Below are 14,337 nucleotides of genomic sequence, written 5' to 3' on the forward strand. Positions count from 1 at the left end.
TGCTTTATGCTGTTTATAAGCCGAGGCTTTGTAGATTGTGGTGGTAAATGCTCGTAGATGGAGGAGATTTGTCAAAGCTTATTGATGGCCCCAGCCCTGAGTATGTGCACATTTAAAGCAACAACTGAGCCTATGTGATAACCTTGTATGCTGTAATGAATAATTTCAGCACCTGGGAGCTTAATCCCTTTATTGATGGACCTTGAGGCTCTTTCTTGTTAAGTCTGATAATAAACGCACTCTATGAATACTTAACATCGCTTTCTGCAATTACTAGACACATCAAACCTGTGCATGTGGTTGTGTTTATGACCATGTGTGGTGGCACCAAGAAGTTTTCTGTCCTCAAAGGTTTTAAGGAGTCACTGACCCACGGCAAGACAAAGACAAGACAGAAATTAATGCAGCCGTATTGGCTTCAAGCTTCGGTGAACGCGAGCGATTATGAACCGTGTGAGTGTGTGAAAACAGCATGTGTGTGCTCTTCGCTCATTTTTAAAGTGACGTAACTATGGGAAAGTGAGAATGTGTATCGTGTTTTGGCTTCAGTGTGAGTTGGAGTTGCGGATCTAGAATCAATGCTGGCAGGAGTCTGGGAGATGTGAAGCAACACAAATACCAGTTTGGCACACACTGTGATCACAGATTGGTAGTAGTGAAAGCTGTAAAATATGCAAAACTGACATTTTGCTGTGTTCCTTAGTTACTAGATGTGTTTTCATCCACCTTTTTTAATTCACATTTTCAGTTTAGACGTTGCTTATTTCCTACACGTCTGCTGCATTTGCCTCCACAGTGAGGTTTAAGGTTTTGTTGTAGGCTCATGTGAGGGACATGTGTGATGGATTCAGTTTATTCTGCCACAGACCACGATGTCACTATTGACACTTCCTGCGTTCACATAATAGTCCACTACTGCATATGTGCTGCTATGTCGATGCATGGGAATGAAATTAGATCATCAGTGCTGTGGGATGAAACGATCTTTTTCTTTTAGTTGCAAATCTTTTAATCACATGGACATTGAAATCCACTTCCAATCTGGTGATTAGGATGAATCAAATGTTGTAAAATTAAATTTCACTGCACTGGTTGGCTGATCACACCTCAATTACATTCCTATGCATGCACACACACACACACACACACAGATGCTGTAAACACCCACAGCATGTGGAGGCATAAATAGAAATCGTACTGTTTGCGTCATCCTTGCGATTATGACTATGCGAGGTACTGCCTGCAGCTGCCATTCCAGTCAGTTTAAATTTTTTATTTCACTTCAGTTAAGGCTTTGATAGGTGGAATGACGTCACTACAATTCAGCTTGGTGCCTTCATGTTCCACGGAAGAACAGTGTACTTCATATGACCTCCCAACTGGGAGTTAGTGTTCATATCTGCAGGTAAGAACAAGAAGAAAAAGAAGAGAAAAGATGAGATCCGCTACAGGTTTATTTCATTTTGAGGTTTTATCCAAAGACTTCCCTGCTGAAAACTCTAAAATCGAACTTTTTATGTGCATAACAGTCGGTTGACATGATTTATGATCTCCAAACAGGAGAGAGTTAACAGCCCAGATGGTGAACCTGGTTTTAATCACCATGAAAAACATTCAATGTCATGCGAGTTGAAGGAGAACAGCATCAGGGTGGACGCTCACATCATGTCGTCATGGGAGGACACTGACTGCTGATAACAGAGCAGATGTTTAACAGAAACATCTACTGCTGAATTCTGGCACAGACTCAAACCTGAGAATGTCAAGTTGTTGTGTTTATTTACAGAAATTGGCACATCCTCCCTAAATAATATGGTGCAGATCCATCCTGTTCCACGTATGTTTTAAGCTGAGGTGTGTGCAAAAGGTTGTGGCTGTCATTTTGACTTTTGTGCAAATAGATTTGGACGACCAAGACAAAAAAAAAAACAAAAACCCAAGGTTTTATGAGTGAAATGGAGATCATTACAGATGAACACATGAGTCAGTGCATACAAGCATCCATTGATAAAACTCACGGCCATAAGCAGTTCTGATTTTAATAATGCTGACGTACAAGCATACACATACACCTGACAGATAGCCAGTCTACCAGGCATTGAAAATAAGCTTTGACTGTCACATTGTGAAAACATCTTATCAGGTGAGAATATCCAAACCACTCAGCACTATTAGGTGCAAAAACATACGCTGTTGGTGCTCATTTTTAAAGCATGTACCACCCAGTGTTTCCAACACAACATGACAGCACTGTGAAGTGCTTCGTCTCGACGCTGACGTTCATCAGAAGGGGACCATCATTCATCATCATAACCAAAGACAACTTACGACGGATGAAAACGAGAGCTGACTTGTAAGTGGTCCTAATCAGAAACGTATCCGAGTCCTGCTTGATGTGAAGACTGTGTGAAGAGGCAGGCCAGAATTCATGTGGTCCTGCTCCCACTGAGCATGCTCACATCACCCCTGTCAGTTCTCAGCAGTGGTGGACCAAGTCGATAAGGAGGCCCATAGCAACAACGACCTGGAGGCAGGAGGATTCAAGTTTAATACGTGCAAAGTCTATTTTTTATTTCTTCTTCTTCTTCCTCCCCCTTCTTGTCCTCAGCTTGAAAAACTGACAGATGTTCACAGCACTACTGTTACCTCAGCAAAGCATTGGAGAAATGAATACCTGCTCTGGTATTTTATTAGCTCTGATGATGTACTGTCGTGCCAGTGACTTGTTGTAGATGTGGGGTCATCGAAGAGATCTGTTCACACTGATGTGAGGTACTGGTCCTGTACAAAAGTTAATGTCAAAAGTCAAGACAAGGAGATCGGATTTGGGGAGGGAGGGTGGGTTGAAGGGTGGATTAGATTGAACTGCTGTGTGAACAGTATGACAGGTGCCAATTTCTGCTAAATGAGTTCATCTGATTGACCTGAACTTATTTTACTCTGTCTCTTTGTACCAGAGTCTTTTATTTTGAAGAAACGCGGGGTCAGGTCTTGTGTATGCCTCCCATACAACTGCGACCGGCACCGACCCCTTTTAACGTCACATCTCGCCTCGCCAAGATCGTCATGTCCACCACGTCGCTGGATCTTTCGTGTGCCCTCTCGGTCGTCGCCGAGTGCGGTTTTTCCGACGGCCCCTGAACGCAGCGCTGCTCCCATCCTACGTGAATGCAGCATAAACTGTTGAGGTGATCCATGGCAACAGAGGAGCAGCAACCAGCCGCTGAGCCTGTCCTCCTCACTCGCACACATACCTCCAATCTCTTCACACTCTCCGTCAACGTAGCCGGAATGCACCGAGGGGGAAACACTCTTGACGGCTGCCGCTGAGAAATTTCGCTATCAAGGTGACCGACCGGGAGCCAGTCAGCTGCCCGGGAACAGCACCCACATCAGCGCCAGGTGACAGCAGACAGGACCCGCTGAAAACGGACACGTTTTTGAACGGACAAGATGGTAGTAGCTAACGTTTCTGGGGCTTAAAGAACAGTTTTCACCCCTTTGGTGTACTAGTATTGGCAACTGAGCAATATGAAACCGATTTTTAACAGTTTGTGTGCTAAAGAGGCTTCATTTTTTTCTTAATTTTTGTTGTGTCTCGCCAAGAAAAAAAAAACAAAAAACATCCGGCACCGTCCCAGTCCTCTCCGCCGCTCGCCGCTCGCTGCTCGTCTCAATAGCAGCGTCCAGTTTATTACAGCCCTTATCTTTCTGAAGCATCTGAAGCATCGTAGTGAAGATGGCGACTGGGTCGGGTTGGCAGCAGTATTACTGCCCCGCCGGTCAGGGGAAATTTAGTTCATCCTCGGCATCCAGTATGTCCTTTCAGTCCGGCATCGCCATGGAATATACCCAAGACCTGCACCTGAAGATGAGCAAGAAAATAGCACAGCTAACAAAGGTAAGGAGTGATACTACGGGGCCTATTCTTCACTCTCCCTGAGCGGTGTGTCAACCCGGGGTTTAGACCCTATACCTCCCGTTTTTTATGTGAGAACCAAACTCCGTTACGAATTTCGCTTATTTAGTAATTCAGCTCTTATTGGTGAACCTTCCCAGCGGGTGTAAAAACATTTTGATCTCCTCTAGAATTTCGAGAATCTTTCAGTACTTTCGGCATTGATGAAACACAAAAGCACTAATTCCCTTAATATGAATAATGAACTTAAACACTTGGCTCAAACTGCTCACCCTAGCCGTTTATTTTGATAAGGGAAGCTGGGAGGTGAACCATCGATCAGAGTTGGATTTTAATTAAAATGCATGCTACTTGATAGTCGAAATTTATACCGAATTAAAATATAACTACAGTCCTTTCTTAAAATATCTTCAGACACGCGATAAACACGTGAATTGCTGTGTAACAGCAAAGAAGCTTAAAAGTGTGAAATCCTTAAACAGAGTTTGGGGGCGGGGGGTTTCGACAGAGCGACACGCTCGGGAGGTATGAGCTGCCTGCAGGCGAACCCGGTCTGTTCGGATGCTGCATCCATCAATAGCGGGTCATTAGCCACGACAATAATCAGATCAGTCATTAATCACCTATTGCAACACAGACCGTGCAGGCTTTTTTGTTTTACTTACCCATGCTAATGTTGTTCTGGGGGTGGGGTGGGGGGGCTTATAAATAATTATGCAGCTAAATCAGGCAGTTCCTCCAAACTTTGATCCATCATGATGGCAAGCTGCACTTGATGAGACAAAGATTGAAAATAAGACACAGGCTTGCAGATAAGTAGGCATTTGAATATCCTGTTGCAGCCAATTCCCTCTGCTCCCTCCGTATGTTTAGAATATTCTGTTCCATGCCTTACAGTTCCCCTGTTGCTAACCAGCCTGTATGTGTACTGAATTTATTTCATCTGTCTTTTGATGTGCGCTGCACTTAAATATTTATTCACACAGCATGCAATGTTTGGTTCGAGGAAAATATATGTGCTGTCCTAAAGCGTATGTTAGATTAATAAGAACTGGTTCACTTAAAGAGTGTTATTGCCTTGGCCCAGCTGACTAGAACGTTACACCTTCCACACCAACCCCACCTGTGGGCTTTCAAGGGCATTTCAAAAGCTTTTTTTGCCCGGAGGAGAAGCGCTTTCATCTCTCACCTGCCAAAATGACAGGGTTCCAACTTCACACACAGAGCAGCGACCTCCCCGCAACATTCACTCGGGGTCGAAGCAGGTTTGTGGCTCCAGCGTGTCGTTATCATTAAGCTGTGGGCGCCTCACACATGTTTCCAGGTGGCTTTTTCTTTTTTGGGAGAAGCCTCCTCCTCTTTGCTGCTGAAGGGTTTGACACCTCAGATCAGTCATGTCCTCCAAGGATTCTCAGCTGACACTAACATAAGATTTGTGCTCTCGGTATTGCTCTTTGTGCAGAGGAAGTGGAGGTTGAAAGGAAGTCATAATTCAGCAGCCTTGGGCGAGGTGTGTGCCAAGCCTTTGTGCAGTACTGCCTCGTACAGTAACACTGGAATGGAGAAAAAAATGTCTTTTTCACCTTGTTGGCTAATTCTCCATCCAATGTAGCTGCTTCACAATGAATGTCAAGGAAATTACACACATTATGTAGAACGTTTTTTTCCTTCTTACTTTGCATTTTATTTCACCATTATGTACATCATCATTTTCATCAAACACCTTGACCCCCCTCCCTCCACTATTAAAGAAACGCTATTCAGAACACCATCACAAGGGAATGAGTTAAATACTGTTATTTAAAATGAAGATAATTCAATTTATCTTTACAAACAATTTTATGGTCCCTGTACTTTAAATCCTTATGTGCAATTTCAAACATTTACCTGAGGTTTCAAATCGGTCAGTCAAGCAGCGTAGCAGTAAAAACGTCTTTTACTTGTGTCACCGTGGCAGAATCCAGGATGTATTTACATTTTCTCCGTTTTAACCCAGATGACCTGCAAACTCTTAACAAAAGGACAAAAAAACCACCAAAACTCATGCTTAACGGGAAAAAAATTATGCTTAAACTGATAAAGTGAATCTCGTCCCCAGCTGTAACATGTAAAAGTTATTATCTTTTACGTTTCAGTTCATCGTGGATGGATAGGCCGAGAACAGAGCAGCACCGGAGTCTTGATATCGCGATACTGAAGCTTTTGTAAACCTTTACCAACGTGCTGCATCGTGAAATATGACATCATGCTGCGTTGTGAAGCCATTTAAAGAGCCTGCTGGGTTTTGTCCAGGTGATATCTCGGTTCATGGCGTGTGAATGGGTCGGTGCAAGCGCATCGCTGTTTTATTCCAGCTCGTATTCACCAGTTAGAAAACAAGAGTGAATGGTGTTTTTGTATGTCAAGTCACGTGATACACACACACACACACACACACACACACACACACACACACACACACACACACACACACACACTCCCTCCCACGGGCGTCACATCTGAGCCTCGTAGCTCCCGTGCCGTGTTGTGTTGCATCAGGCCAACGCAAAGCGGGCGAACGGGCCGGCAGCATTGCAGGCCATCTGCTCACGCGGACACGCGGATCTCCGTGGAGTCAGAGCTGCGTTCAGGGCGAAACGGACACCGTAAAACCTCCCTGAGCAGCTCTGTGACACATTACAGGCTGAGTGATTTCCAGCTTCTTCCAGCTTTGACTCGAAACTGATTGAGGCATTTGAATTTTTTATCTGGTTTTCTTACTGGCCTACTTTAGTCCTGTTCTCACTCGCCTGTTTGCATGCTGTGACTGATCAAGATCAGTTCGACTTTTAGTTTCTAGATTCTGGATTTCCTGCTCATTTCCCTCACTTTGACCGGCCCGTTCCTCATTGAATTTCCTCATTTCTGATGATTATCTGCTCTTTAGTAATGCACCAGTACAGACTGCAGTGCCAAGAGGAAAAGACTGGAGTGCAGACAGAAGACAGCGGTGCTGGGCAGTACGGTCACATATGGCCCACATGCTTTTCCAGGGTCGTCATGTGCAGTCAGTAAATCAGTCATCGATTCCTGTTCTCTCATTTCATTGAATTTCATGACTCCTGATGCAAGACTTGTTTGCTGCCACTGTTATTTAAGACTTCTTGCAGTAATTTTTAATCCCACAAAGCTGCTTTCCAGCCCTTTGTGTAGTTCAGGCTCTGCAAGGATTTTGCTGTCATAATTTTTTTTTTCTTTTTTTTTGGAAAGCCGTATTTCATAAGTTATACTCTCTGATGGGTTTTGCCTTTTTATTGTAGCGCCTCTGTCAAAAAGAAGGCAATGTAGGGGTTTTGCTGCTATGGCAACAAGTTTTATATAAATTATAATTCAGGGCAGTGGAAAGTAAGAAGTGGGCTGGGGATTTTTAAAGGAGTAAGCCTGGTTTTGTAGGCTGCCCACAGTGAATCGGGACTGCAGTTTCTGCTCGTTGTCAGAGCACCGGGGAACGCAGAGGGCAGCATGTCATTTTGCATCGTTAGGCGAATGCCTTGTCACAAATGTATTACCTAGCCTAGGGTGTGTGTGTGTGTGTGTGTGTGCGTGTGTGTGCGTGTCAGTGATGCCTGACTGTCTTTACTGTCAAAGTGAATCAGATGTGGACCTCTGAGCTCTCCATGTATTTCTAGACGAAGGGATTGAAGGAGACAGAGATACTGAAGTACTGTAGAGAGATAAAGTGTGTGTGTGTGTGTTTGTGTGTGTGCGTGCATGCAGTGTTTGCAAGTCATACTCTGTAGTGCGGCAACAACACGGCGTCTTCGTGCACATAAACGTTTCAACAAGTAACTGTTGAAGTGTTTGGAAAAACTGCTTTTTAGCCACAACGTGAAGACTCGGCTGATGTCCTCTTCAGTGTTCTGTAGACTGTAGACACTGCAGAATCAGCCCTACAGTATGAAGGGGTACACATGCAGTACACCACATGGATTTTGGCTGTTTTGTTGAAAAGTACTGGTACAATTTGAAAGGCTTGGAAACATTATTCCCAGTGATTTTCAAGCATGCGTGAGTGTGTGAGCTGAACTACACAGTCTGCACCGGAGTGCCGACTGATCCGGACCGCGATAAATGGGAGGACTGGGTGAGATCCTCTGATAATGGATTACTGATCAGCACTGGTCCTTTCATTCGTGTTTTCCCTCTAAAAAAGAAAATCACACAAAGTACTGCAGCAAAGAAGTGATTGTAGTTGATAAAAGTGTGGAAAAATTACATTTTTTATCACCAGTAATGTGAGTGTGTCTGTACCAGTGACTGAACTGTGTGTTGTCAGCCAGTTCAGTTCAAATGTGTTGTCATCAGTTGGCAGATACGTTTAAGCCAAAGTGTGTGTGTGTGTGTGTGTGTGTGTGTGTGTGTTGATGCCATAATCCAGGGGTGGTAGTGGGCAGGGTTAGAGAGCAGATGGTCAGAGCAGCATGACTCCAGACTCGGGAATTGAGTAGGCCTGATCCAGTAGGGATTTTAAAGTCCGATACTGCCCATTCAAAAGCGAAGCTGCAGTTTGTGGTGCAGCTGCAGTTTTAATGGTTTTTTGTTTTTATATTTTGAAAGTCACTTTTTTTGTCACTAAAGTGAGGATATTTTCAAAATCAAATGCAGAAATTTCCAGATGAAACTACCAAATAAAAGAAATATTAGATTATCAAATTAAATGTTGGAATGTGGAACATTATTACTCTTTGCATCATTAGCTATTGCTACTATCACCTTTCCCAGTCTAAATTTAGGCTACAAATGGGGAGACTGGTTAATTAAAACCTTGATAACATCCTGTTAATTTAACAGAAATTTAACAGAACGCTCCCAAGACAGTTTAGGAGCAGCTGCTGTGGATCAGCTATTGAGATGTTCCTTCTTGTAGAAAGAAAACGATTTTGTCTTCCTTCAGAATATTTTGCTTTCAGTCCTGGCATTTACACCTCCACATATTTAATGGAGCGTAACGGAGAGAGACGACAAAACCTTCCGAGTGACTTCTCACTATAAGACGTTTTGTTTGTGTCATAGAAAACGAGAGGCACCAGAAAGGACGATGATTTTGGTCCTCGGGAGTTTGTTTTTTCCTGGAGGTGACAAACCGGAGAGATTTCCCGCTCACAGTATCGGATGAATTTCAACTTTGTAATCTTTAAATATGATGAAAACACAGGGGAGACTCGTGTGTTTGCGTGTTGCTGGCGTGAGGAGTACAGCTTATTAACCTCTGCGGGATGCTTCACCACTGATTGTCCAATTCTCTGTCAGATTTCATTAAGATACGCCCACACACACACACACACACACACACACACACACACACACACACACACGCACACACAGGAGATAGGATGGGGGGGGGTATGGCCTGAAGCACTATCCGGTACAAATAAAGCACTGCTGACATGCCTGTTGACACACTCATGCTTGGACACACACACACACACGCAGAACGGCTCATGAGTTCACGAGGTGTGTACTGAGGATGATTTGATGAGCCATTCCTTAACGTTTGACCTTGAGTGTTGCCTCAGCCTTCGGACTGCGCGAAGCCACATTTCTACAACTCTTCTGTGGCCCAATTCAGTCGGCTGATGCAGCAGCCAATCGCGTCGCAGGCATAAAGCAGTGTCGGTGCACACGATTGGCTGCTATGTGTGCGGCTGATTTATCAGATACATGTTGTGCTGTGTCGTTGTGGAAGGTCTCACGAGAGTCAGTCGGTCTGTCAGGGTTTGTCTGTAAACACAGCCAGTGTGTGTTTTTGTTGTGACGGCACGTCTGACCTCAGGACTCATTCCAGCGTGTTGTGGTGGGGTCATACTCCACGGGCTGTAAAAGCTGCAGTGAAACTCACAGATTCACTCAATGACTAATGTTAATATAAGGCTTTGGAATTTTTAGGGCATGAAATTACATTTATTGTATGGCAGTGTATGGAACGGTAGGGCCTTTAATCTGAACTTATTTATGCTGACTTTCTGTCAAATCCATCACACCGTTAATATGTCTGGTTTGTGACTCACAATCTTGAACTTACACACATATCACACACACATATATATTTATATGTATATGTGTGTGTTCAAGAATGTGTGTGCATATATGAGAACTCACCCGTTGAAAGCCTGCCTGGTCATTAGACAGAAGTGAAAGAGCAGGTTTAGGATCAAACCCGTAGAAAAGGAACAGAAGCTGATCCTATCAAAATTTATTCATCCAAAATGAACCACCAGGTGTTTTACACCTGTCTGCTCCTCTGCCCCCTTTCTCTGTTTCCTCTGTAATATCCTTGTTCTGTTGTGTTTGTGGCTGTACAGTAGATAAGGAGGAATCTGTCTTAGCTCAGTGAGGTTTTAGCCTTCAAAGCTAAGTAAAAAAAACTTTGTCAGGAAACAAAATTGACCGAGATGTTTCGTTCAGCTCTAATGGGGCGGCAGTGTGTAACACGTCACTGCTTTGCCGCAAATTGCCTGCAGCAAGCCTTGCTCTGCACAGGATTATTTATCAGTGAGGGCTTTCAGGTGATGTAACAGCCCTTCTGGTGGCCATATTGAATGGCTGCAGCTTGCGTTCAACAGCAGCTGTGCAGAGTTGTGTTTGTAGATGTTCAACATATCAACGTCATTATGGCTGAAACAGAAACATAGATTGTTGGACCGTTTCTGTGTCCTGCATGTGTGCCGATGTTCTATGCAGTCGATCAGGGGATGAAATAATGTTAGTGCATTGTGTTTAGCAGCGAAAAACAATTGCAGGAATGTAATGGTAAAAACAAGTCACAGTCTGGTTCATATCCCAGAAAAGGTTATATTTCTTAAAACGCATTTAACTTTGCATTCAACAGCTGCGTTCTGGAGCGAATAAAAGTATATCAAAGTATAAACTTTTGGAAATAGCAGCCTTAATGTGGAAAAACAAAAGAAGCTGAAATTATGGGTTTTCTTCTCTCCTCGCCCATTTTATTTCACTTCAAACTAACCTCTAATGCCTTCTTATACTCCAGTTTATTTCAACCTGCTTGAATGTGCCCTAACTGACCATCAGAGAGTGTGATTTTGATGCCTGTAATATCTTATGCATATCTTATGATTTTTTTAGTTTAAGGCCTATAGGTATTGTCACTACCTTGGATTGGATGAATATCCAAATGAACCTTCAAAACCCCATTTTGACTGAAAGCCACTGCAAATTGTTGACCTATGAGGTTGACACCAGCCCACACGTTTAAGTTGAAAAGGGAGCTTTTTGGCAGTCATTGTCAGAAGCAAGTAAGCATCGGGATTGTAGAGGCTAAAGTCTGCTTCGACTTTCTCTTCTTTTCTTGGCAGCAGCGAGAGTCGACATGGCCACCAGGGACCCGTCTTTACTCACTGGGTTCTATTTCTCTTTCCTGATGGGAGAGGCAGACAAAGAGCGCCCGACATGAGCTGTTAACCCTCTTTTTACCATCACCAAGAGTATCATTCAGATGCTTTTTAAGAGGACTCAGAGGAACAGCTTTAGCTACAGGCAGTGGCTTCCACATTAGGCATCTGCTTAGCAAGGTGAAACACTCATTACATTTTAGTCAGCAGGGTTTACTCAGCAGGCTTTGCTGAATTCATTCACAACTTCCAAAGAAATGTTTGTTCACAGTTGACCTTTAAAATATATTAAATTCACATATGGTGGATGCCATATATATTAGGTTATAAAAACGGTCACATACTGTAGGCTAGACTCTACAGCCTTTACAACTACAAAAATAAATCGTTTTTTAGGAGTTTTATTTATTTAGCTTGCACTTTTATATATCTATATCAAATTTTGCTAACTTTTCAGCTTCCACAAACCCAGTATTTCATTGAATTCAAGTGTTTTTATTACATATGGGATTTCTAACTTTTAGTGTCACTGCTGATGAGTAGTCAGCTATGTGATTAGAACTGCGAACAGCATATCCAACATGCATAAATGATTTCTCTTAAAGGAGACCACATGTGAAAGTGACTTGTAGGCAGTCAGGCCCAGTCCGCAACCAACCTGATCAGACCTGAAGCCAAAAAGTGAAGAGCGACTGCTTGTTTGTGCAACACTTTTTGTCTTTGATATATTGTTATATATTACATATATGTTATATTTGATATTGTATTTTGTTAAATGCTGCTGCAAGAGGCTCATATCCACGCAAGGACAAATAAAGTCTTTGTGTCAACCAGCCGACTTTTCAATGAGGCATGTAGATGAAGGAATCGTCTGCATATTGTGACACTTATGTGACACTAACTTAAAGGAACTTGTGATGTCCTGAAGTATTATATAATCATATCCAGATCAAACTATAATTCTGATAACAATATTAACTAGCTGGTGTCAACTGTTTTCCCTTTCTTTCTGTCCTTTTTTTTCACTTTACCGAAGCCCATCTTGGCTCTTTCTAGAATTGGCAGGCCTGTTTACTCCTCTCTCCTTCACGTCCTCTCTCCATGTCTCGGTTTATCTGTCTGTCCTTCCCTCTAGCTAAAGGACATCCAAACAACAGCAGGGCCTGCTATGACTTCAGCCAACCCTCAGTCTGTTTTCCCATTAAGATAAGATGAAACTGATCCCTGAGGGGATATTTGGGCCATTATAACAGCAAACAGTGACCAGACACAAGAAAAGAAAAATATAAATGGTTGTGTTGGCATAAAAGCTGGACACTAAACTATTTTATGAAGAACATTTGGTATAAACTGAAGATATTTTGTGTGGCTGAGGAATTTTTAACATCTTGAGACATGAAAGTATGCAAGTGACAAGTGAAAAACAAGAGTAGAGGAGTCATAGCCTCTCTACTTTATCTCCTGTTGCCATGGAGACACAATCCTTTTTTTTTTCTGCAATTCATCAGTCAAGCTGCGTGTCAGTAGAAGTCAGCAGTTTGTGCAAAATACATTTAAAGATTAAAAAAATGGAATATCTTCGCCCTCCATATTAATTTAACAAGATCAACATTTCAGTGTGTTTGAAATCACAAAGCACTATGGGAAATCCCTGACCCTGAACTGACTCTGTTAGCGGGATGAGAGAAGAAGACAATGAAACACTGATAGGAGCTCCAATATATGTGAAAATAAAATTGAACAAATGTTCGGGGTAGTTAAAACTCGTTTGGGTACCCTAAATATCTATTTATCCACCCAGTCCTCTGACCTGTCTTTACCCTGAGTGGCTGCCTGCTTGACAAGCTCATGACTCAGCATTCCTCCTTTTAAACCCATCAGTTTTCCTGAGTGGTGGTTTATGTCCAATCAATAAGGCTCATTCTCCACAAATGCTTGCCTTGCTTCTCTTTGCCTCACAGCAAGTTAGACGTTCCTTTTAACTCATTTTTGTACCTTGTTTGCTTCTTTGTAATCCATGTGGCAGCATCGGAGGAAGTCCCGTTTGGCCTTTTGTGAAGTAGTAAAGCACCGAAGCTAAATATTAATCAGAATTTGAATAGCTTTAATGCCAATAGAACGGTGGTAGTGGCTCTCAAAATGAATGTGCTTGGCCGTAATTTAAAAAAAAAACAACAAAATGTAGTGCCAACTTTGAGGTTTTAGCCCATTTATCTATAATTGAGCAGCCCCAGGCAAGAATTTCATGTTAAAGTCCACGTGCCTGATCAGCCTAATAAAGCAGTATGGTTGCAACAAAGGAGAAGCCTCCGAGCTTCAGTAACTTGCAGGGAGCTGTAGATTCACCCTATTTGTCCAAATTAAATTCTGGTGTTGATATGGGGACCTCACTGCCCAGAGGAGCTGACAAACCAAAAGCAGAATCATGCAGAGTGGAAAAATTCTGCTGTGTCTTCAGGACACTTGAACAGGATACACTGCTGCCTACAGCCCAATCAGCTGCACAGCTGCAGCCAGCTGTGTCAGCCGCCGACTATTGTGATGTCAGTCACCACAACAAAGTTTTTAAAGTCTGCATTTCAGACTTAAGAATAACTTCTTGTTACATTTGTGGAGAAGACGTTAAAGATTGCTGAAAAATTCATGTCATCCTGAGGAAATCTGGCTAAACACATAAAGTTTGTGTATTAGAGAAGGTCAGTATGTTCTTCAAGTAATCACAAACTGATCCTAGGAAATTAAAGATAAACACCTTCACACAGCTCTCAGCTTCAACACTCATGAATGTTCAATAATGTTAAATCCCCAGGCAAACTGTCTGCATCACACAGCTGCAGCTCAGGGTGGCTTTTTAAGTTTTTCTTTTCAACCCGAGATTGTTGCTGGGAGTGTTTCTCGTAGAGTCAGGAAGCTTCACAAAGTTGAATTTAATTACAAGCAGGCATCACAGAGGGAATTCTGGTGGGAATGTAGAGAATGAATGAGTTAATTTATAGAGTCTTACACACATCTTGATTTATCAGCCATGTT

At 42.7% G+C, this 14,337-nt stretch overlaps 1 protein-coding gene across 3 annotated transcripts in view; it reads left to right on the top strand.

Moving 5' to 3' along the window:
• Positions 1 to 3,739: 3,739 nt before the first annotated feature.
• The window catches only part of fam184ab (family with sequence similarity 184 member Ab), a 103,276-nt gene continuing 92,678 nt past the window's right edge, over positions 3,740 to 14,337 (top strand). For all 3 annotated transcript variants that reach the window (XM_046373231.1, XM_046373233.1, XM_046373232.1), the window contains exon 1: positions 3,740 to 3,901. In XM_046373231.1, the coding sequence (XP_046229187.1) occupies positions 3,740 to 3,901 (162 nt within the window). The remainder of the gene's footprint in view (positions 3,902 to 14,337) is intronic.

The sequence above is a fragment of the Scatophagus argus genome, chromosome 19 (assembly GCF_020382885.2).
Source record: "Scatophagus argus isolate fScaArg1 chromosome 19, fScaArg1.pri, whole genome shotgun sequence".
NCBI classification, from domain to species: Eukaryota; Metazoa; Chordata; class Actinopteri; family Scatophagidae; genus Scatophagus; species Scatophagus argus.